The following is a 21925-nucleotide window of genomic DNA, read 5'->3' on the forward strand; positions in this document are numbered from 1 at the left end:
AGACACGGATCTACTTTCAATATATCATATTGTCATCTATCAATCCATCACATTTATTTAACTTAATCATATAGTCTGCCGTATATTCAATCTGATAGTTGAAAGCCGTTCTATAAAAAGGGATAACATGTTCCGAAAAACCATTGCCAAAATGGCATCTCTCCAATTCACACATCGGAGCAACTGGACATCGCTATCAATTTGAAAAACTCGTCCAACAACGACCACATTCAGGTTCTGTCTGGTTGGCAAGGTCTGTCTTTCACTCATATGCACCCATACACAAACTAATACGCCCTAGTTCCGGACACAATCGGTTTATCTTAAAAGACATACCCAAGGACATTTTCACCAACTTCAACGAGGAAATCCACCCAAGACTTCGTGAGAATCCGTATATACGGCTGCCGTGGGATACCATACCCGGTCAACGGATATTCATATACAGGTATATGGATGACGACTTGTTGAGTCTTGTGAAGAAGGGGATTTCGATGCGTGCCCGAAAGAAGATCCTCAAGGCTGTTTTGTTGGGTATTGCGGAGTTGCATGAGAGGGATGTTATTCATCTCGGTATGTCTCTGGATTTTTACAGGAGAGATGTAGCTAACTGTGTAGATATAAAACCAGATAATATCATGGTCAATCACCACCGCGATGGTGAAGAGGATATCATCAGAAAAGTTCAGATAATCGACGTTGAAAATGCCGCGTATCTCCCCAGACGGCGATGCATCAAAGGCATGCTTCCTGGCAATGACAACTGGCGCAGTTCCGAGGGACATTTCAAGGGCGAACTGAACAAACCAACTGATATCTTTTCTTTTGGCATCGTCGTAAGTACCTTTCTGTATCAGAGAGAATATCACTATTCGCTGACAGGGCAGTGTATCTATGCTATGCTCGGACGCGTCATTTTGGGCCCTCATGATGATTTCGAAAAACATTATTCGAAGGGTGCACTTCCTGTTTATATTCGCCTACAGCGTCAAGTTTCATATTTTGGGGGCCGGGAAGGGATCAAAGGGCTCTTGAGGCATATTAGTGATGATGAGATTAGTTGCGAAATGCTGCGGATGCTATGGGATGATAGGTTTGAGGAAATTCCGTATATACCATTTTCAGAGTGGCCGGGTGTTACCGATCCAGTATTCAAGGATTTCATTCAGGAATTAACGAATCTGGATCCTGCAAAACGACTTACTGTGCGCCAGGAGTTGGAACATCCGTGGTTATCTGGGCTTTGAGACGCAGAACGTGTACAGTAGACAGTTGAACTTATCCAAGGTGGATATTTCTGCCTTGTTGCCTTACGGCCTTGGCATTAGATCTCTCGAATCTGCGCCAAACAGTTTGTCGCTCTCCAGACTCAACTTGGTTGACCACGACGAACCATTGATACAGAGACTTCGCTCATAATCTAACACACGTCCATCTGCTATCTTATAAACACCATCAAAATGCCCCGCGCAGTCCGAGGTACGTCCTACAAGCTACCCAGACAGGAGCTCCAACTCCAGCTACACTACAAGCACAGCTAACACCCCACAGGAGTCCTCATCGAATGCGATCCATCCGTCAAAGCCATCATCCTAAAATACGACGAAGAAAGACATGACTATATCGTGGAGGATCTGGACGATGATCGTCACCTGGTGATCAAGGAGAGTCAGCTGGCCAACTTGAAGGCGAGACTGGGCAAGGTAATGGACTCCGGGATGCGCCTGAGAATATCTTTGCTGATTTGGAATAGGATCTCGATGACAAGGTTATGCAGCCGGAAGAGTCTGAGTCGGAGTAGATTCCCCGTCGGTCTATTTACGTTTCGTTTGGTTTTGTTGCTGCGCCGGTCCGTCCTCCCGTGAGATATTCGTATACCCTATCGGAACTTGGAAATTGTCATGCAAGCATCAAGCCAAAATTTACTTGGTCAGCTGGGGAATAGAACGATGTATGGACTATGGACAGGTGCAGGTTAGGCCATGTCGGCAGCTCCGCTGTCTCGAAAGGTCTGGTATGACGTGGCGTGGCGGTCACATATGCGGCATGTGCTCCAGAATGTGCAAGCCATGGCTAATGAAGATGATCAATCAGCGGGCTACAGGGGTGAGCCATTATTTGGTTGTAGTACGCGAATATTCGATTTGGTCAGCATATTGTTGCGATACTGGGTCACGTGATCGTGGAATGGTCGAGAACTATCCACGCCACCACTGGTGACATCGACGACAAGGAGCTCGTCGCTTCTGGTCTCTACGAGATCTATACACTCTGTGATCGAGAGGTTTCGCGAATATCCCAGAGTTATACATGGGATATTCTGGAATCATGACTCGCAAATATAAAAGAGGCGTCGACGACTACTCAACTTCCCATCATCATCCAGAACATCACAATCATCACAACCATTACAAGTGAAAACAAAACAATCTCTCTACATCTACCTCTACTTCTACTTCATTTACAAGTCTGAAAACCCTACCATCAACATGTCTCTCTTCAGAACCATTCCCACTGGCGGCGACTTCGCCCCCCTCTTCCGCCTCCTGGACGACTATGATGTCCACCGCTCAAACAAGCAGACATCTGTTCGCTCCTTTTCTCCTCGCTTCGACGTTAGAGAAAGCGAGGATGGATACCACCTCGACGGCGAACTCCCCGGTGTCGATCAGAAAGACATCGACATTGAATTCTCCGACCCCCAGACCTTGGTAATCAAGGGCCGGGTTGAGCGCTCCACCCACACCGAATCCGACGACAGCGAGCCTCAGAGCGAAGGCGAAAAGCAAGTGTCCAAGACCGACAGCAAGCACCGATACTGGGCGACCGAACGCTCTGTCGGCGAGTTCCTCCGAACTTTTGCTTTCCCGACTCGCGTCGACCAGGACAGTGTCAAGGCTAGTCTGAAGAATGGCATTTTGTCCGTGACTGTTCCCAAGTCTACTACTTCGGGAACTAAGAAGATTACTATCGAGTAAACGATATGATCTCGACTTCGACGATTTCTACGATGCGCATGATTTTTTCCTCTACTGGCAGATGTTTGCAGTTTGACTTTGTCTTTACCGCTGTACCATAGTTGCTTAATTAATTCACTGTTCTATTATTAAACCTTCTACTTCGTAGTATCCATTCATAGGATCTTTCACCGCCTGTAGATGCTGTGCATTTCTCTTCCCCACATTTCATGGCTGATCACCTTAAATCCTTCTCCGATTCGGGGCTTCTATATTATTGAGTTTAAGAGATAACAATAAGGTAGCAATGTCGTAACTCTGAGCCTAATAGATTATAACCACCCCTCTCTTTGCTCATTACAATCAACCCGCCACTTGTCGGTACTTTTTTATTAGAAGTACAGATATGCAAGCTAACGCTCTCCCTAACCAGTTGCATACTCCGCGTCACCCTCCTTGTAAGAAAGTCAAAAGAATGTGATCATTCCTTGTCATCTGTCCATGTCAGAGTAGCACAAACCTGATAATCTCCATTTTCAATTCCAATATATGCACCTCCACTCAGCGTTAAAATAGCCACACGCAATCGTGGACTTGACGCTGAGCCGAGGTCCACGTGAACCTAGTGCTTTACCGTCCCGAGCTCTTCTCCATCCCCGCGCCAACTCATTCATTCATCGCCAGTTCAATTCAACGTTTGCGATTGTTGGGCGTTTATTTCCGTCTGCCTGGGTTATATATTCTGGGTCTTATCTGTGGGATTGAGGTCGAGAAATTTACGGAACCACTCCTGACATTCAGTATCCCGGGTATAGCATCACATCACATCACCGCAATCATGGCCGACGCTCAAAGATATTCCTCGTACAAATACTTCAACATTTTCTTCCCAGAACAATACCAATATGTGGCCCACGTGGAAATCAACAGACCAGACAAGATGAATGCCTTTTTCGAAGCGTAATCCCCTCCCCTCTCCTACACTGTCAGCACTATCTAACTCAACACAGCATGTGGCTCGAACTCGGCCAAATCTTCACCCAACTCTCGCACGACTCTTCCGTCCGCGCAATCGTGCTCTCCGGCGCAGGAGATAAAGCCTTCACAACAGGCCTCGATGTAAAATTCGCCTCTCAAGGCCTGCTAGCCGAAAAGAAAGTCGCCGACGCGGCGCGCGAAGCCTTCGAGCTCCGTCGGCACATCGCCTCATTCCAGGACTGTATTACGGCCGTAGAACGGTGCGAGAAACCCGTTATCTGCATCATGCATGGTTTGGCGCTCGGGTTGGCTGTTGACTTGTCCGTTGCGACGGATGTGCGGCTTGCGAGCGCCGATTTCCGGTGTGCCGTAAAAGAAGTGGATGTTGGGCTTGCGGCCGATATAGGCACGTTGAGCCGTCTGCCCAAGGCTGTGGGAAACTATGGCTGGGTGAAGGAGGTTGCGCTGACGGCACGGTTCTTTTTGGCGGACGAGGCGAAAGAGGTTGGGTTTGTGAATGCGGTTTATAAGGATAAGGAGGAGACGGTCCGGAGGGGGTTGGAGATGGCGGGGTTGATGGCGAGGAAGAGCCCTGTTGCGGTGCAGGGGACGAAGGAGTTGTTGAATTATTCGAGGGATCATTCTGTTGAGGATGGTGAGTACTCAGTTGTCGTTTTGCAGTTCGATTGTTGGGTTGCTGACTTTGTAGGGCTGAGATATACGGCTGTTTGGAATGCGGCGGCGTTGCAGACCAAAGATATCCAGGCTGCGATGCTGTCTGGGCTGCAGAAAAGAATTCCAACGTTTGAGAAGTTGTAATTGTGAGATGCTATGTAAATATGTGCTGTTCAATTACTAGTTACGCCAAACCGTCTACCTCGTATGTCCAAGTACTTCACTTCAATGACCATACTTCATCTCCACGAACAAGACAGAGATCTCCTATCTCCTATGTGTCTTCCAAGCCTCCACCTCTCCTCCACCCCGAATCACAGCAACCCTCATACCAGCTAGGAGGTTATTCGCAGCATTGTGATGGTGATACACACCCCCATGGAACATGGCCGTCGCATCTTTGCCAATGCCAGATTTGATATACGCCTCGCCACCAGGATGCTCAGCGATGAAATCCGCAACGTCATGCACGACCCCTGCGATGGAAATCAGACGCCTACCTTCTTTCACCTGCTGCTCGTAGTCCTCCCACTCGACCACAGGAAGCGTATGAAGCGGCGGTCCGATATCCAACCCCGCCTCTCTCCTGTTCAGCACTTTCTGCTGCTGCTGGACGCGCGACAGTTCGATATTCTCGTCCTTGAATCGTTTCAGGCCCAGTGCGAACCCGGTCTGTTCGGAGATCCAAATCAGCCATTTTGTGGGATCGTAATCGTACCATCTCACGCCGTTGCGGTAGTCGGAGGGGAACTCGTGGTGGAAATTGTGCCAGCCTTCGCCAAGGGTGAGGATTGCTGTGATGAAGTGATTCCGTGCCGTGTAGGCGTCAGAATACGGTTGGTCGCCTGCCCAGTGAGCTAGGGAGTTCACGGTAAAGGTGGCATTCAAGATGTAATAGATGCGGAAGATGACGGCGTAGACGATCGCGCCGGGCCAGTCATTCCAGCCCAGTCCGACGATGAGGAACGGGAGGAGAACCCCGACTAGGAAACCGATGAAGTTGAAGTGTCGATGCTGCCAGGTTACTACCGGGTCGTTGTGGAGATCAGCGATGTCTATCCCGTTGTTGGTGTCCATCTCCTTGCGGTAGAACAACCATCCGAAATGCGAGTATAGTAGTCCTCGTTTGGCGTTGTAGGGATCACGGTCTGTATCGATGTAGCGGTGGTGAGCCCTGTGAAGGTATACCCACCACAGGATGGATCGTTGGAAGGAGGCAGCCCCGAGGGAAGCAAGGAGGACTCTGAGAGCAGGGCTGGCGTAGTATGCTCGATGAGACCACATCCGGTGATATCCTATATTGTCAGCTGGCGGTGTACGCATGCTGAACAGGAGGTATACCTGCGGTAATCCCCATGGCTGTAGCATAGCCGTACAGCAAGGTGAAGATGGCTGTTTCCAGTCGCAGATGGGTTTGAGGGACGAGGATAAGCACGGCGAGATGAAGGGCAATAAAGCTAACGACATGAAGCCAGACGATCTCTTCCTTCTTGCCGTTGGAAGCTTTGGATTGAGCCATGGTGATGTCCTGCTGATGGAACAGATGTGGTGTAGCTGCTCGTTCTGTAGGGCATTCTACTGCTAATTTATATATCAAGTCCTACGATCTACTTGGTCCCAAATCTCTCTCCCGCAGTTACACAGCAAGGCTGAAAGGTTGTGTCCCGATCTAAGTTCAAGACATCTCGAAGGGATTCGTCGTTTGTATAGCCAGCATTCCTCTTGCCTTGCGTCGTCTTCTTCTTCGGTCAGCTTGCCTCAAGTAAGGGGCTGGAGTGAAACGTATAGAGTAGCACAACTGAAGGCAGTAGAATCGAGCACGAGTTGGACAAGATCTTTTATCTTCAAGCAAGGGATTCTTCTTCTGAGCATCCCATGTACTACATACCATTCGATTTGATCATCATCTCGTTGAATATCCCTTGATGATCTTGTCCTCTCACAGGTGGAAAAAGTGGTGCATCTTTCCAGGCATTATCCCATCAGTGCGGGAAAATATCGTCTTCCACAACTATATCCCATCCATCGTATAGCCAGATTTATAAATAAAAATCGTCAAACAACACCTGAAACACGATCTCCAACTCCCGCTGTCATATCCTCTTCTCCATCTGCCGAGTCTGTCTCCTCTTTCTGTTCTGCAACAACATCCGGTGGCCCGACGCTTACTCTTCGGGTAATGAGCTGCGGGGGTAAAAAGGCACTGCGTCTCATCCCTGAAAATGACGTTTAAAATTCGAAACGAAGGATCTCGACTGTGTATTTAGATTAACATTGATTATTCTATATGCTACTCCGGTGGAGGATGCAGCTTATTCCGTGGGGATTTTTCCACGTATAATTCTAGTGGCTGAGGTATATAAAAGGGTAGGTATATCATGGAGATAATCGTAATCAATCAATCAATCGTATGTCAATCATGAAAATGAAGTCTCTCGCTTTGGCTGCCTCTCTTCTTCCTACTGCCCTTGGGGCTACTATCTACCTGGCTGGTGATTCCACCATGGCCAAGAATGGTGGTGGTTCGAATACAGACGGTATACACCTCACCATCGCTATATCTACACATTCATATTAATCCTATAGGCTGGGGTGAATACATCTCCTCCTCCGTCTCTTCCACCGTCTCCAACAAAGCCATCGGAGGCCGCAGCGCCCGCTCCTACACGCGCGAAGGCCGCTTCGACGCCATCGCCGACGTCCTGCAAGAAGGCGACTACGTCGTCATCGAATTCGGCCACAACGACGGCGGCTCTCTCTCCTCCTCCGACAACGGACGCACCGACTGCCCCGGAACGGGCGACGAGACCTGCACGACAACCTACGACGGCCAAACCGAGACCGTGCTCACCTTCCCCGCGTATCTGGAGAACGCATCCAAGGCGTTCGTCGCCAAGGGCGCCAAGGTGCTCATCTCCAGCCAGACGCCGAATAATGTCTGGGAGACGGGCGAGTATGTCTATTCGGCTTCGAGGTTTGTCGAGTATGCGCAGTTGGCGGCGGAGGTGGCGGGGGTCGATTATGTGGACCACGGGGCGTATGTGGCTGCTATTTGCAAGTCGTTGGGGGCGAATACGGTGGATGGGTATTATCCTAATGATCATACGCATACCAGTGTTGAGGGGGCGCAGGTGGTTGCCAATGCGTTCTTGAAGGCTGTGGCGTGTGGTGATGCTGCTTTGAAGGATGTGTTGACGACGACAGATTTTGATGGAGAGTGCTTGTAAGATATCATATCAATATCATCATGTGTATGCTTTCAGAATCCTTCTGTATAAACAGGTCTAGTTATGGTGGTCCATACTTTATTCCTCGTGTCTCACTTCAGCTGGATTCGATAACTAGTATTGACTCATGAAGATCTTCATGATCAGCTCGTCTTTCAGCCATTTCAGCCCGATGGAGATGAACAGCTCATCCACTGTTCCTATCCTTGTTGAATCTTCTGTTAGATCTGCGCCATGGTTCGCGAGCTGAGATCAATCAGTGGTTGCGGTATGATGAGCATGACACGATTGGGGATTCTGATGGTTGTGGTTGATGTGTTAATGTCATATGATCCGCGTCGCTTGGGGCCGGCTTAATTCAACTATTTTAATGATGTTATATGATAAGTTTGAATCAATGACGGTGCATTGTTGGATAAGTCTGGATGGTGAGACGACCATGTTATTCGGGGGCATACACCATACATGTCGGTGTGTTGCTGAATGATTGCTGCTTCCTGTCTCATTAGATAAATGTCTGTCAGACGAAATAACAGACCAAATGAAACTCAACTGAATAAGAATTGTCACTCAAATTAAGCTGGTATAGATAGATAGTTATACGTTCCTGAGAATTGCCCAAGCGTTAAGTAAACCAAAAGAAAAACAATCCAAAAGCCGCTATATGCTAGTCATAAAAATCGTAATCATTGATCTCGTGCCATTAAGTAAGAAAAGACCAATATCACTTCATTTCCTCCAGCGTTGCTTTGACAATCCCCCGCTTCTCCACCCGGTTATAGTACTGCTGTAGATTGGGGAACCCCAGGCTCGACAGGGACCCTCTGCCCTGTACGATTTCCTTCAGCACAGGCCAGAGTGAACAGTCGTCGATCCCAAATGCCGTTCCTCCAAGGTAGTGCTTTCCATCCAGTGACTTGTCCCAGGCATCCAGCCAGTCGGGTTGTGTGCTTTCTCCGCGGTTTTGGTATTCCCGCCAGCGCAACAGAAGTTCCTCGATGAGGGGAAGTTGGGTACCCTCTGGCAACTTTTCTATGCCTGACCGCGTCGTTGAGGGGTTTTTCTGGCCCAGATAAGTCAGGATCTGCACATCGCCAGCGACCCGCGTGTCGTCTGTTCCGATGAACAATGGTCTTGCAATACTTGACTTGCTGCCAGCAGAATCTGTCGCATTATATCGCAGGCCATTCTCACTCAGGGCGAGTCGAGCCCGTAGATCAGCCACTGGGTCTCCGCTCAGCACCAACTGCGGCGTCGATGCTGTGACAAAGTTGACCACATCAAACCCTCCACCGTACGTTGCGTCCCAGTCAAACTCATTAGCGTGGTTCTCCTTGCCAAATGCGCGGATAAGTCGCTCTGTTTCGGCAGGATCCCCGTGGATCACAGCATTAGCTCCGTCCTGGGTTTTAGATATAGCACCCTGGCCCCAAATAGTGTCACCTGGTGAATTTAGGAAGGTGCCTATATGTCTGAAGGTAAGGGAGATGCGCTCGCCACCATATGCTCGTTCTTCCGTTGATTTCTCGTTTTCGGCACGCTTGTCGGGTCGGATACCATGCAGCCACCGCATGTTTGTCTTTTCGCCTAGAACAAACAGTGACTCGTGAGGCATGGGAACACGCTGTGTGTTTCGCGAGTCCGACTCATCAGACCCGTGGGTCTTGGTTCGAAGGACCATCACGCGTTGAGCACCCAAACTAACATTACAGATAAATGAGCCACGAACAATGTCAAGCGTCTTGTCTGAATGTTCGGAAATACGGTCCTGTCCATCACGATAGAGTTGGATAAGCACATGATTGAGAGGATGTCCGAGAACGCGCTCAACAATAACGCGCACTTGGTCAACCGTGGAGGTAAAAGCGTGAAGTGGCGGCGACTCATCTGCGGGGTGACGATATATGGGAATTGACCCATCGTCTTGAGATCGCCCCTGCACGGCAACAAGTCGCGGCACCTGGCCAGACAAGTGATACATTTTCTGCCAGTCAACCTCATTGCGAATTTTCTCGAATGCGTCAGCAGGCAGATCGAGATCATGAATGATACGCGAGTCACCCTCCCCGATAACATCCCCCGGGCCGCAAATATCTAGCGACAGTTTCTTGGACTTAGCCGCTCGGCGATTTTCTGGGCGCGAAGATGAAGATTGCTCTGGTTTTTGCTCATTTCTTCCTGGCTTGCGACGCACCCGCGCACGAACTTTCTTATCCCCGGAGCTACCTTGAGTGTCATGCGTCTGGGAAGGTGCAAAGCGATTGCGAGAACGGGTCATGTTGACCAGTTTCGTTATATCATCATCCTCACCATCCGACATATCTTCCAGGACATCATCAATCCTGCGACGACGGCTGTCCTGTCGCTCTTCTACTCTATCGCCTTCCCTAGAAGCAGCCATGGAATTTGCCTTGACTTCGAGTTCATCCATGACACTCTCAAGTCCTGCGGGGACGATAGTTCGAACAGGTCTAGGACCCCCTCTTTGTGCAATATCATCAGTCTCCTGCCAGTCGAGCTCTTGGCAGAGCTCCTCCGTCGTGATACCACAGGCTCCGAAAATGTCCGCCATCCGTCGCATGGCCTCTGCGTGGCGAGAGAAGTCACGGAAACCTAGACAATCCTCAATAAGGGTAACGGAGAAGCCATGCCGGACAGCATCAAGCGCGGTGGCATAGACAGACACATTTGACAGAGAACCACATAGATAAATCTCCGTTACGAAGCGCGTACGGAAAGACAAGATCAGACCTTCACTCTGCAACGCGGAGTAATCGGACTTATCCAACAACGTATCGCATTCGGAGTCGATGGCAGCCAAGACAGGCGCCGGAAATTGGGCACCTGGCGTCTGAGGACGACAACATCGGGGAGAGTCCGTGGTAAGGAAAGCTTCCTCATGGACAGGTTCCTTTTCTCCTATCTGACCTTCTGACCCTAAATATTGATCCTGCTGGGACAAGCGCTTCTTCTTTTCATCCTCCACCCGGCCCAACACCACACGTTCTTGGTAATCAGAATCGATCAGAGACCGACAGGACTCATATTGCGACCGCACCCAAACGACATCACCGGCGCGACGAAAGGCATTGGCAAGCTGAGGGAGGTTATCAAGAATATCTGCAGTATTGGGAACATGCAGAGCTCCAGAGGAACGGACAAAGTCGTTTTGAAAGTCGAGAATCAGAAGGGCCTTTCGGGTCTGGATGGTGGGCAGAGCACCGAATGCGGAAAGTAAACTCATTGTATACACATGGTAGGGGTGGCGATTGATGAAAGGAGGGGAATTTGGACAGTTTGCAAGAAGAAATCGGATGCGGGTTTATCAAGGTGGAGATGGCGCTGATCGAATCATGAATACGAGTGAAGCGATGATGGAGTGGTGATGAGACACCTGAGGCACCAAGCCACAGGCAGTCAGGCAGCCAGGCATCTATCTACTCCAGGACAAACCACGGTACAGTCTCTGGCAAGGTTGCAGAGGTCGATGATGCGGCGAGAAGGAATTTATCGCTCAATCAGACGCCCGGATTCTTCTCATAAATATCAATGCCCATTATCCAATAATCTTCCAATAGTCAATAATGCATATCTTTATGAGTCAACATCTATGATTGAGTCTTCAAATCCTCTTTTTGTGATCGGTCGGCTATCCCCATAAAGCACTCTCCGGCCAATCACAGCCGTGCAAAGCCGATGTCGGCCGGGGAGCTCATTCCCAACTCCGGATCACGTGCCACCCTCCCGACCGGCCGCGCATTGCTGCTTCAACCTTATAAGAAAGACTGCTGCTCCCATATTTTCTCCGCTTCGATTTTTCCTTTCTTCTCCCAATTAATCTCCTCTCCACTCCTCTCTTTTTGTTTTCCTTTCCATCAATTCCTTCCTCCTCCTTCACAATGGCTTCCCGTGGTCTCCCCCGTGCCCTCCGCCTCGCCCGCGTGGCTGCTCCTCGCTCGGTCGTCAACGCCGCTCTCCCCCGTCCCGCTCTGGCTAAGGCTGCTGCCAATGCCGTTCCCCGGGTGACTCTTAACACTCCCTCCGTCCGCGGCCTCAAGTCCATGACCTTCGCCGACTCCAAGGAGATCGTCTACGAGCGTGCCGACTGGCCCCGTGAGAAGCTCCAGGAGTTCTTCAAGAACGACACCCTTGCTCTGATCGGTTACGGCTCTCAGGGTCACGGTCAGGGTCTTAACCTCCGTGACCAGGGTGTCAATGTCATTGTCGGTGTCCGCAAGGATGGTGCCTCGTGGAAGGAGGCCATCCAGGATGGCTGGGTTCCCGGCAAGAACTTGTTCGACGTCAACACCGCCGTCGAGAAGGGTTCCATCATCATGAACCTGCTCTCCGACGCTGCCCAGAGTGAGACCTGGCCCGCCCTGAAGCCCTTGATCACCAAGGGAAAGACCCTCTACTTCTCCCACGGTTTCTCCCCCGTCTTCAAGGACCTCACCAAGGTCGACGTCCCCAAGGACGTTGATGTCATCCTCGTTGCCCCCAAGGGCTCCGGCCGTACCGTCCGTACCCTCTTCCGTGAGGGCCGTGGTATCAACTCCTCCATCGCCGTCTTCCAGGACGTCACCGGCCAGGCCAAGGAGAAGGCCATCGCCATGGGTGTCGCTGTCGGCTCCGGATACCTCTACGAGACCACCTTCGAGAAGGAGGTCTACTCTGACCTCTACGGTGAGCGTGGTTGCTTGATGGGTGGTATCCACGGTATGTTCCTCGCCCAGTACGAGGTTCTCCGTGAGAACGGCCACAGCCCGTCTGAGGCTTTCAACGAGACCGTTGAGGAGGCCACCCAGTCTCTCTACCCCTTGATCGGTAGCAACGGTATGGACTGGATGTACGCCGCTTGCTCCACCACCGCCCGCCGTGGTGCCATCGACTGGTCCAGCCGCTTCAAGGACAACCTCAAGCCCCTCTTCGCTGAGCTCTACGAGAGCGTCCGCAACGGCACTGAGACCCAGCGTTCGCTGGACTACAACTCTCAGAAGGACTACCGGGAGAAGTACGAGAAGGAGATGCAGGACATCCGTGATCTCGAGATCTGGCGCGCCGGAAAGGCCGTCCGGTAAGTTTTTATCTGTTCCTCTGCCAATTGAATTAATGCTAATCATCACTCAGCTCCCTCCGCCCCGAGAACCAGAAATAAATGTATTGATACCAAAAGTGCCGGTTGGGTAAAAGTTACGACTGTACCATGAATTTGTTATCTTCCATTGTCTCAATTGGATTTCCATAATTACTAGTGAATCAAATTTTATTACTTCAAATCATTCATATGATGTAGCCATCCTGCTAATTGGATAATGAGCCATGCAGTGGTATAGTTATCTGGGGATGGGGATATGTACCTTTCCTTGGAAAAAGTTCCATCTGCATCGAACCTTATATACATGCTACAGATCAACCTCCATATCTATTCTTTGCACATGATGAATGCCGTTGAAGGTTATAGGGATTGCAAACCCGTGCATTCTGCATGTCCCCAATCCCCGGTCATGGTGCCCGGCGACTGGTGAGGCACGCCGCCCCCCTCAGCCCCAAAAGAGGGGAATCTTGATTCGAGATCGAATAGCAGATATTTCCGGCAGATCTACACTAAAACCCCGCCTTATGTATTTTTCTACCCCTCATTCAGCTGATTCCAGTTCTGAAATTCGTCTTCTCCGCTCCTCTCTCTCCCTCCTAACAATCATCTCCTCATAAAACTCGTCAAAATGGCCGATGCCGCAACAAAACTCAAAGATCTCACCCCTTCTGCCGTTCACTCAGCCTACGACTTGATCAAGCCGTATGTTCATCGCACTCCACTTCTCACCTGCAAGACTATCGACAAAATCGCCTCGACCCCTCAATCCCCTGAGGCCTTGGTTGGAACTCCCTTTGAAGGCCACACTCCCGCCCAGCCCAAGTTTCGTTTCTTCTTCAAGTGCGAGAATTACCAGCGCATTGGCGCTTTCAAGGCCCGCGGTGCCTTCCATGGCTTGATAAGACTTATCGAGGAACTGGGTGAAGAGGAAGTTAAGAAGCGCGGTGTGATTACCCACAGTTCCGGTATAGCTCTCCCCTTGTGTTTATGTGAATATCTGTTGCAGCAAATTAACTAACAGTCGTAGGGAATCATGCTCAAGCTCTTGCTCTCGCTGCCTCGACCCTCAACGTCCCCGCATACATTGTCATGCCTGAGATCTCCACCCCGTCTAAGGTCTCTGGTACGCGCTCGCATGGTGCAGAGGTTATCTTTAGCGGGTCAACAAGTACTGAGCGGGAGGCTGTCGTGGCGGATGTCCAGGCCAAGACGGGTGCGCTTATGATTCCGCCGTACGATGATTTCAATATCATATGTGGCCAGGGCACGACGGGGTTGGAATTGGAAGGACAGTATATAGAGACAGTCAGGGAGAAGCCGCATTTGAGTATCCACCAGGGCTCGGAGCCTAAAACACTCGATGCTGTGATTACCCCCGTTGGTGGAGGAGGTCTCAACGCTGGCGTTACGACATACTTTTCCGATAAACCGACTCGGGTATTTGGCGCGGAGCCTAGCTTTGAAGGCGCTGATGATTGCCGTCGGGGTCTGGAGGCTGGTGAACGCATTACTACGGTGAAGTCGCTGACTATTGCGGATGGACTGCGCACGCCTGTCGGAGTGCTGAACTGGATGGTGATTTCGGACAAGAACAAGGCCGGTGGTGTCTTTGCTGTGACGGAGGAACAGATCAAGGCTGCTATGCGGCTAGTCTTGGAGCGAATGAAGGTCGTTGTTGAGCCGAGTGCGGTGGTTGGATTGGCGGTTTGCCTGTTCAATGAGGAGTTTAGACGACTGGTTGAGAGCGAGGCGAAGGATGGTTGGGATATGGGGATTGTCTTCAGTGGAGGGAATACCACGGTTGAAAAAATTGGAATGTTCTTCAGCTGATTATCAGATATATAATAGTTGACATGATATATTAATGATATATAGAACGAAATACATTAACATTGTACAGACACATCATCAGTTCATGAGCTCATATCCCATAGTAGGAATTATCGAGTAGCAGGAATGTCAACACCACTCCTCGTAATGTTGAATGTAAACATCCCATTGTTCCTCCATTCAATGCCCTCTGTCACTCTCCTTGGCCAATCCTCCCGTCCCCAGCCATTCACCCAGCCTGAGAATCTGCCCTGTACGACCATCTCTTGTCGCATGGTGGCATCCCGCTGTGCTTCGTGGGGAGTCATCAGGGGTGGAAACGGACGAACCACATCCCGCTGAACAACAAGCCGTAAGGTGGGAAAGGTTCCCCAGGGAGCAGGAAGTGAAGAGCGGAAGGACGGCGTCTTTGGAACTGAAGGAACCGGAGGAACATATAGATCAAATGGGCCGGAGGGGTTATGTGGTTGCCCATGGCCAGGACCACCTACAGACTTGCCGCTCCAAGCTATCGTGGTGTAAACAACGACGCAGCTAAATTGCCGCTGTAATCGTTTGAGCTCTTTCACCAAGTCCACGTACACATCCAGCAGGTAGAAGCTTTGCTTTTGGGATCGCTCACGTTCAACTTCAGCTGGTGGACGTCCAATATCCTCGATTCGAGCCACCTCGTCGCGTAGCTTATCTTGCCAAAAGAAGGCGCTAGCACTGTCGATGAGGATCGCGTGTAGAGGCCGATTGGATGAGAAGTGTCGCGGAAGGTCAAAGAGATATGTCTCCAGCTTTTGCAGCGTTGATAATAGAGAGGAAGAGGATTGTGGACGAAGCATATGGACATGCTGTAAGGATGTCACAATGATTGTCTCGATCTCCTCGGGTGAGCGTTCGGATGATGCATTTTCTGTTTCTGTGGTCGGTGTTGAGTTCTCTTTCTGTGTCTTTAGCTTCTGACGAACGATTCCCCGAGCCACAGTTCGAAGACGATCAGCATCGAACCGGCCATCCGCATCAATGAACACAATTGCAGCTTCACGCCCATCTAGGCGCATGCCATCGTATGTCGATGGAAGGACGGCAACGGCAGCGAGATAATATAGCAACTGGGATTTTCCAGCTGCAGACGAAGTGCTGGATATCTCTACCACGGGATCTACGCGGTTGACCCGAGTAGGGGGGCCAGCCGGGCTGGTATCAGCGGTGGCTTCATGTTGATCATTTTCTTCATGTCCATCTGATTGTGGGTGTTGGTCTTCGGCGTAATCTTGTTGAATACTTGGTTGTTGGCCTGGGGGTTGCGTCTGATGTAGAGACGGCTGGTGTTGAGCTTGAGCTGCAGTCGACATTGGCATGAAAACCTCGAGCAATTCATCCAGTTCCCTGACGCCTAGACGGTATCTGGATGCATTGTCGGAAGTAGCATAACAATGGCTTCTCAAGTCACGCAGAAGCTATGCAACCATCAGCCCCTCTGCAATGTAGATTAAGAGACTAAAAGCAAAATGTAATCCATAAGAAGCCAACCGTACCTCATCCAGTGTCTCCTCGTGCACCTCCGCAAGCAGCCGTTCCCCAAAGCTGTCGGCCATTTCTGACACGATTCTGTAATGAGATTATCATTGATCCAGCATTCAGTCAAGGCATATTTTGAATGCGATGGTCCATTGACAGGAGCTTTATGTTATTTCGTGGAATAGTTCCGGAGATCGAGAATATCATGGATCGCAAATCGCAACTTAGCTCCGATGATGATTGAACCTACGGGGGTTCCGCTCCATCATCCGCTTTTTCCCTCGTCACCACTTCTCCCATGCCAATTTAAGCCGAACCAACGAGAAGAACTCTCGATTTGCCAATACCTCAACGCCGGAACCAATATAATAAATTCATCTACGATACCAACTACTCGCAATGGCCCCCCTCGTTCCTGTCTTCTCCGCCGAATCTCTCCCGGATCATGTCAATATCGTGGGCAAAAACTTCCAAGAAAAGCGTCGCAAGGGTCCCCCCATTGATCTGAAAGAGTGTCAGCTACTTGAGATGGTTCAATATTCTTGCAATCCGCCTCAGGATGGAATTCCCCAGCCTGGAAGGGTGGTGTGCAAGCCGATTGTGAGGTTATTCAGACGGTACGTTCCTTGTGCGTCTTCGTCTATCCTGCTCTTTACTGACTGTTGCAGTTGTGCTGGCGGAGTTACAGTTGAAACGACCTCGTGGGAACCTATCAGGCAGGCGAAGGAGCTAGCAGCACAAACACAACAGAGTGTGGCAGCAGAAACGAATACGAAAGCCTGAAGCCGATTCAAAATTACATTGCATGGACTCGGAGTTGGGGTTTGGAGTTGAATCTACGAATCTTTTGGTACCATCTCAATCTTCATTCTTTATTTGAATAAACGGAATCCTGCTCCATGGGTATCTTGTCAAATATGGCTCAAATATACACGAAAGTCAAAACGCCCTGACACCATTCCCACGCCTCCCTGATTATATCTATCCGATGCTACCAAGTTATGTGCTCACCCAGCTATCGACCCTGGAGATATTTGGAGCACCACCTTTCGCAGGGTTCGGCTTTTCCTCTGGTCTCCGATTGCCGGACGCCGTTGTTCGACGCCAAAGCTCTCTCTCGCAATTTATAATAGGTGGAAGCTCCAGATTCAGAGGCGCCTTGTGGCGGGCAGACGGATCGGCCATAGTACCCGAATCGATCTCCATTGGCGCCGCTCCTGGCACGGATGCCGTCTTTTGCATCCTCTTTGCGAGTCCCTTCACTGTTTTCTCAAACATGCTATCCATGGTCTCCGTCCGTCGACCCCATGGCTTCTTGTCTCGGCCCGCTGAGCCAAGTTGGTTGTCCTTGAACGATGCGCGTGCCAACTTCCGCAAGGCTTCCTCACCATGACGGCCATCCTCTGTTGCCTTTTCGCGGATTTTTCGGGGGTCTTGTTCTCGTTCGGTGAAAACCGGTGTGTGGCGGTAGGTGTGTTTACTAGGGAATTCGGGGAAATGCCTGGGAATATGTGCGCTTCTGGACCGATCCTCCTCACCACTCAGTTGTGGGCCAAGAAAAGACACGCTTTTGAAAAAGTCTTCTTCGGGCGGAGGCGTCGGTAACAGTGTTGGGTTGGGCTCAACGTTCGGTAGAGGTTTTAGGTAGGGAAGGAGATCGTCCGCTCGCAAGGACTGTCTTTTCATGGCATGCTCGAAATCTTGAGGGATGGGTTGTATGCGTCGGCTTGTAAGCATCGATTGCCGTACAAATGAAGCGAACTTAAGAAGGTCTAAAAAGAGTCCTAGTCAATAACCTGACATCCTTTTATCTTGTTATTCCCACGGCATCACATACACTCCTCCGCTGCATTGCGGAAGCTATCCAGCGCTACTGGATCGGCTAAATCGAATCCTGATTCCTGTAGAGTTTGACCAATCGAGCGATTCATCAAATGGTCGATACAGGACTCATCGGCGATGGCGGGTTCTTGGAGAGATGTGACGACAGAGCTCTGCAAGCGATGGTGGTGATGATAGACGCGCTTCACTCGTTTAGTATCTGATCCATCGAGTCGCTCTGAGAACGAGGATGTCGATCTTTTAATGACAGGCTCGGAGGGGAGCATTGCGGCACTCAGATGGTGGGTTCGTCGAGGATGATAAGCTGATAGTCAAAACACTTCATTCCGCCATGGTGAACGTTCATCCAGAAGCGCTGCGAATCTCGGGACCTAGTCACGTGTTACTTGCCTGAGGCACACTTGAGAGCGTGAAGAGTAATTGCAGTGTGAACCATAACTGAAAGATATTAAAAACTATGTAGATAAGATATATAGAATAAATGAAATAAGCTTGATCCTTTGACATTTCCATCTCTGATATCTACTTCCTGCAACCCGTTGTTGTCCGTTCCCAGCAACCAGTCAGGCCACTCACAGTCGTCGCTTACGTTCCGACCGCCCAAAGCTTCACTTTCGCTTTCCAACATCATCGCTCGTTTCCCCCAGCGTCTCCTCTCCCCTCTCCCCCGCCACAACCCCGAAGCAGGTCTCGTCTGTCTGCTCAAATCGTCTCGATTTCTTCCCCAGAGTCGGTTTCTGCCATCAATCCATCACAATGCCCGCTGCTGTCCCCCCTATCACCGGCGTACGTCCTCCCCATGCCACCTCGGTCTAATCCTTGACCTGCTCTGCTTGGTCCAAAACAAAGCAAAGCTCCCTGGCATATCAACTAACCTATTTGTCTATTCAGATGCTCCGCCGGGGACTCGTCCTTGACCTGAGCACCGCCTTCGGTGAGTTTCGCCCTGTCTGATCCTATCCTCGCAGAACCGGAAATGGAAAAATTGCGAAAGACCAGTAATTCCGTCACGGAGTCTCGGGTTCTTCTTGGTCACGCAGCTCGACCAAGAAAACTCCTTTATTTTCTCAATTGGACTCGACTGGACATTGGTATCGAGAGAATACGCGAAGACGACTAACCTCATCTCTGGGCAGGTTTCGGAACCACCTTCGGTTACCTCTGGTGGTACGGTATGTATTCAGCAATTCCGATGCAAATCCAGCATCAAGTACAGGCCAAAAAAAAAAAAAGAACCGAATTTGCTAAGACTCAACCCAGGTTTCCACCTCCCCCGCGTCCGTGCCCGTGACACCTATTACGCCCGCCTGGAGCAGGAGCGCGCCGCCGCTCAGGCATAAATTCGATTCCCCTCTGTGATTTGACCCAATTCTCGACTCGTCGGCTCCATTAATGTGCAATATCCTGTCTTCGTTCCGCTCCATCCGGCTTTTATGACTGTCCTTTGGATAACATGGCCAAAATGTCAATCTTCAACTGTTCATATGCATAAACATGGAGAAAGATGTTTGCAATATATCGAGACTTGAATGGATTTTTTCTACTATTCTTTCCAGTCTCTCATGTCCATCCAGCCATGGAAGATGCTTCAACGAGGGCTACAGTTAGTGGAATTGACTGAGTTGAATCGATTGAGTCGAATACGAGAACCGAAAAGGAAATTGTTCAATTGTTTCAATTGTCAATTTGTATATATACGCGCCTTGTTAACAATGTGCTTTTTGTTCTGTTTCTCTAAGGGCTTCTGGGGGTCTCCCAAGGTGCCAGGCAGGTCTACTCATGTCTTTCACCGAGTGGAAATTCAAGCCGATAGATACAAAATAAACGTAGACATCAGCGTGTAGTTTAAGTGACTGTTACATTCATTTCTGCTTTCATCCTCGTGCATGATGCCATCTCAAGCAAATTTGGTTGTATCAACTTCGTAGACCACTCATCGCGTCGCAGGCCATACACACCGTTACACAGAACTACCGCCTAGCCTACCCGTTGAACGCTCTCATGGTCAGGAAATTCTATCCAGTCGCTAATTAATTTATATGTATGTACTTGAATAGACAACATGCCTTTGCAGTGAACATGATAACCGGCGAAAGGCCATCATCACATAAGCCTAACTCCCTGCTATACCATCCTCTTATAACTCCCCCAATCCTATCCTATCCTATTGTCGAATGCCATCATCTTTGATTCATAGGGCATGGTCCGTTCGTTCGGGGTACGTCTCATTCTTGTGTGGTTCGAAATAAGACTCCAAGTTGCTTTGCTGTATACGCTCATTGCACGACACGCTCGTATTGTACGCCTCGGATGGTTCCACCACCCATGGAGTTTCGCACGTTACGCTTGAAACTCTCCCGGTTCGTCCGGAGGTCATCGGCAGCTTCTTTATTCAATGGGTCGGAGGCATTCGGCTCGAGGAAGAGGAACTGAAAAAAACACACACGATTGTCGTTAGCCTACGTATACCAGACACACACGTCCAATCGGCGCAAATGACTCACCTGCATCCCCACAATAACCGCATTCAAGTTCAACACGGGCTTCCAGTCCTCACGGAGGATATTCAAGCAGACGTTCCCCTCCAGGTCGATGTTGGGATGGTAGATCTTCTGCGTACACTTGACCTTGGGCGGGTCATGCGGGAAGTTCTGGTTGACGGAGAAGCTGAAGTGGAATGCGCCGCCTTTGTACATGCCCTCGTCTGGCGTGATGGTGAGGGTGAAGTTGAGGATGTCGTCCGGGTTGGGGAAGTTCGTTTTCATCGTGGTTCCAAGCGTCAGATCCTGCAGGTCTGTATAGATTGCAAAGACAGCCAGCCAGTCAGTCAGCCTGCGTCCAGTGTATGTGTGCCATATCAGGGTGAAGGAGGGGAAAACGGACCTCGCTGCACGCGCAACTGTGCGGCTGTGACCTTCTTCTTCTTCTTTCCTGCTGCTCCCTCTGCATTTTCAGCCTGCTGCTGTTGTTGTTTCTATATGGTACATAAAGTGTCAGTCCTTGCTCTTCAGAGGCAGCGGAAGGAAACGTTGACCGTCCAGGGTTTCGCGTACCATCGACCATATCTTCAACATCTTGAAATCACCGCCGCGCCCCCGGCTTTTAGGCTACTCTTGGCTTGGCTGTAATCTGGCGAGAGGCGGAATATGCCACGGAGAGGAAATGGTGGATATCGTAGGACAGAATCACTGGTAGGCTCTGTGCTTGGGGCCAGAACACCGAATCGGAGAGAGGGGTGACAAAAGACCTGCGGGGTTCCGTGAATGGGTTTTCTCCACTTGAAACAGTGGACAAAAGGTGTTGATAAGTTGACCTTATATAGATGGTCAGGTCAAGAATAAGGGTATCGGAAGAAAAAAACGAAGAGGCTGAAATGACGCTATTTGCAGAGAAAAGGTGGATAGGCAGTGGTGGGCTATGTTATCTATTGACGGTCCGACTGGGAGGGAACAACTCAGGCGGATCCGTTAAAGCCCAGTCAAGCAGCCTGACGCCATGCCGTCCAAACGCCCCCAACTCTTGCCATCGCCACAGCAAACGAATCGTCGGAAAATGGAAATTTTACTTCTTCCACTATGAAGTGCGACTGAAAAATTATCCGCCATTATGGAATGCATGTCATTTACTCTAACCGCTAAGAATTTTAGAAACGTCAAATGCCTTCATCCTGTCAACCACGTAGATCCAACCACGACAGTGAAAGCAGTAGTAGAACACAGAAACGAAGAACGACCATCTTATGTAGAATACAAAATTGCAACAAAATGTGCCAAGAATAACTCCCATAGGACCTGTTATCCTACCTAACAGCA

General features: G+C 50.0%; 15 protein-coding genes across 15 annotated transcripts; 9 read left to right on the forward strand and 6 right to left on the reverse strand.

Moving 5' to 3' along the window:
* Nucleotides 1-272: 272 nt before the first annotated feature.
* Nucleotides 273-1247, forward strand: ASPWEDRAFT_108946 (putative calcium/calmodulin dependent protein kinase; the record flags this gene model as incomplete). Its single annotated transcript, XM_040828039.1, has 3 exons — nt 273-573; nt 619-836; nt 888-1247. Coding segments are annotated over 3 exons (879 nt in total), but the record flags the coding sequence as incomplete, so codon positions are not given.
* A 213-nt stretch (nt 1248-1460) lies between these two features.
* tfb5 (TFIIH complex subunit TFB5) lies at nt 1461-1801 on the forward strand (the record flags this gene model as incomplete). The annotated part of the gene is made up of 3 exons (XM_040830547.1): nt 1461-1479; nt 1552-1703; nt 1754-1801. The coding sequence occupies 3 exons, from the start codon at nt 1461-1463 to the stop codon at nt 1799-1801; spliced, it is 219 nt and encodes a 72-aa protein (XP_040690115.1).
* A 688-nt stretch (nt 1802-2489) lies between these two features.
* ASPWEDRAFT_109176 (Hsp20/alpha crystallin family protein) lies at nt 2490-2978 on the forward strand (the record flags this gene model as incomplete). Its single annotated transcript, XM_040828061.1, has 1 exon — nt 2490-2978. The coding sequence occupies one exon, from the start codon at nt 2490-2492 to the stop codon at nt 2976-2978; it is 489 nt and encodes a 162-aa protein (XP_040690116.1).
* Nucleotides 2979-3462: 484 nt separating this feature from the next.
* On the forward strand, nt 3463-5070 carry ASPWEDRAFT_38012 (enoyl-CoA hydratase/isomerase family protein). Its single transcript, XM_040834812.1, has 3 exons — nt 3463-3917; nt 3968-4590; nt 4645-5070. The coding sequence occupies exons 1-3, from the start codon at nt 3796-3798 to the stop codon at nt 4752-4754; spliced, it is 855 nt and encodes a 284-aa protein (XP_040690117.1). The 5' UTR covers nt 3463-3795; the 3' UTR covers nt 4755-5070.
* ASPWEDRAFT_406819 (acyl-CoA desaturase) lies at nt 4816-6073 on the reverse strand. Its single transcript, XM_040835382.1, has 2 exons — nt 5956-6073; nt 4816-5905 (listed from the first exon to the last, which is right to left on the reverse strand). Exon 2 carries the CDS (start codon nt 5892-5894, stop codon nt 4878-4880), a length of 1017 nt encoding a protein of 338 aa, XP_040690118.1. The 5' UTR covers nt 5895-5905; nt 5956-6073; the 3' UTR covers nt 4816-4877.
* ASPWEDRAFT_38015 (uncharacterized protein) lies at nt 5845-6234 on the reverse strand. The gene has a single exon (XM_040834813.1). It carries the CDS (start codon nt 6127-6129, stop codon nt 5914-5916), a length of 216 nt encoding a protein of 71 aa, XP_040690119.1. The 5' UTR covers nt 6130-6234; the 3' UTR covers nt 5845-5913.
* Nucleotides 6235-7035: 801 nt separating this feature from the next.
* On the forward strand, nt 7036-7837 carry ASPWEDRAFT_169961 (rhamnogalacturonan acetylesterase RgaE; the record flags this gene model as incomplete). Its single annotated transcript, XM_040830548.1, has 2 exons — nt 7036-7147; nt 7197-7837. The coding sequence occupies 2 exons, from the start codon at nt 7036-7038 to the stop codon at nt 7835-7837; spliced, it is 753 nt and encodes a 250-aa protein (XP_040690120.1).
* A 724-nt stretch (nt 7838-8561) lies between these two features.
* ASPWEDRAFT_25917 (isochorismatase family protein family) lies at nt 8562-11081 on the reverse strand (the record flags this gene model as incomplete). Its single annotated transcript, XM_040832787.1, has 1 exon — nt 8562-11081. The coding sequence occupies one exon, from the start codon at nt 11079-11081 to the stop codon at nt 8562-8564; it is 2520 nt and encodes an 839-aa protein (XP_040690121.1).
* A 655-nt stretch (nt 11082-11736) lies between these two features.
* Nucleotides 11737-13372, forward strand: ASPWEDRAFT_130093 (Ketol-acid reductoisomerase; the record flags this gene model as incomplete). The annotated part of the gene is made up of 2 exons (XM_040829263.1): nt 11737-12911; nt 12965-13372. The coding sequence occupies 2 exons, from the start codon at nt 11737-11739 to the stop codon at nt 12990-12992; spliced, it is 1203 nt and encodes a 400-aa protein (XP_040690122.1). The 3' UTR covers nt 12993-13372.
* Nucleotides 13373-13560: 188 nt separating this feature from the next.
* ASPWEDRAFT_109249 (threonine/serine dehydratase) lies at nt 13561-14762 on the forward strand (the record flags this gene model as incomplete). The annotated part of the gene is made up of 2 exons (XM_040828070.1): nt 13561-13897; nt 13960-14762. The coding sequence occupies 2 exons, from the start codon at nt 13561-13563 to the stop codon at nt 14760-14762; spliced, it is 1140 nt and encodes a 379-aa protein (XP_040690123.1).
* Nucleotides 14763-14872: 110 nt separating this feature from the next.
* ASPWEDRAFT_181455 (putative Rad51 family DNA repair protein) lies at nt 14873-16348 on the reverse strand (the record flags this gene model as incomplete). The annotated part of the gene is made up of 2 exons (XM_040831877.1): nt 14873-16210; nt 16289-16348. The coding sequence occupies 2 exons, from the start codon at nt 16346-16348 to the stop codon at nt 14873-14875; spliced, it is 1398 nt and encodes a 465-aa protein (XP_040690124.1).
* Nucleotides 16349-16670: 322 nt separating this feature from the next.
* ASPWEDRAFT_107349 (uncharacterized protein) lies at nt 16671-17054 on the forward strand (the record flags this gene model as incomplete). The annotated part of the gene is made up of 2 exons (XM_040827880.1): nt 16671-16888; nt 16940-17054. 2 exons carry the CDS (start codon nt 16671-16673, stop codon nt 17052-17054), a joined length of 333 nt encoding a protein of 110 aa, XP_040690125.1.
* A 216-nt stretch (nt 17055-17270) lies between these two features.
* Nucleotides 17271-18379, reverse strand: ASPWEDRAFT_107543 (TBP-associated factor 8 family protein; the record flags this gene model as incomplete). The annotated part of the gene is made up of 2 exons (XM_040827897.1): nt 17271-18043; nt 18109-18379. The coding sequence occupies 2 exons, from the start codon at nt 18377-18379 to the stop codon at nt 17271-17273; spliced, it is 1044 nt and encodes a 347-aa protein (XP_040690126.1).
* Nucleotides 18380-18869: 490 nt separating this feature from the next.
* ASPWEDRAFT_108164 (cytochrome c oxidase subunit VIIa) lies at nt 18870-19453 on the forward strand (the record flags this gene model as incomplete). Its single annotated transcript, XM_040827950.1, has 4 exons — nt 18870-18899; nt 19005-19047; nt 19250-19285; nt 19374-19453. The coding sequence occupies 4 exons, from the start codon at nt 18870-18872 to the stop codon at nt 19451-19453; spliced, it is 189 nt and encodes a 62-aa protein (XP_040690127.1).
* A 936-nt stretch (nt 19454-20389) lies between these two features.
* ASPWEDRAFT_108212 (NEDD8-conjugating protein UBC12) lies at nt 20390-21187 on the reverse strand (the record flags this gene model as incomplete). Its single annotated transcript, XM_040827955.1, has 4 exons — nt 20390-20542; nt 20618-20907; nt 20997-21087; nt 21167-21187. The coding sequence occupies 4 exons, from the start codon at nt 21185-21187 to the stop codon at nt 20390-20392; spliced, it is 555 nt and encodes a 184-aa protein (XP_040690128.1).
* Between the last annotated feature and the right edge of the window lie 738 nt (nt 21188-21925).

The sequence above is a fragment of the Aspergillus wentii genome (assembly GCF_001890725.1).
Source record: "Aspergillus wentii DTO 134E9 unplaced genomic scaffold ASPWEscaffold_3, whole genome shotgun sequence".
Classification (NCBI taxonomy): domain Eukaryota; kingdom Fungi; phylum Ascomycota; class Eurotiomycetes; order Eurotiales; family Aspergillaceae; genus Aspergillus; species Aspergillus wentii.

Coding starts and splice junctions, on each gene's coding strand:
- ASPWEDRAFT_38012 (XM_040834812.1), top strand. CDS start 3,796: ATGGCCGACGCTCAAAGATATTCCTCGTACAAATACTTCAACATTTTC. Junction 3,918..3,967: donor ATGAATGCCTTTTTCGAAGC/GTAATCCCCTCC, acceptor AACTCAACACAG/CATGTGGCTCGAACTCGGCC. Junction 4,591..4,644: donor GGATCATTCTGTTGAGGATG/GTGAGTACTCAG, acceptor CTGACTTTGTAG/GGCTGAGATATACGGCTGTT.
- ASPWEDRAFT_38015 (XM_040834813.1), bottom strand. CDS start 6,129: ATGGCTCAATCCAAAGCTTCCAACGGCAAGAAGGAAGAGATCGTCTGG.
- ASPWEDRAFT_406819 (XM_040835382.1), bottom strand. CDS start 5,894: ATGTGGTCTCATCGAGCATACTACGCCAGCCCTGCTCTCAGAGTCCTC.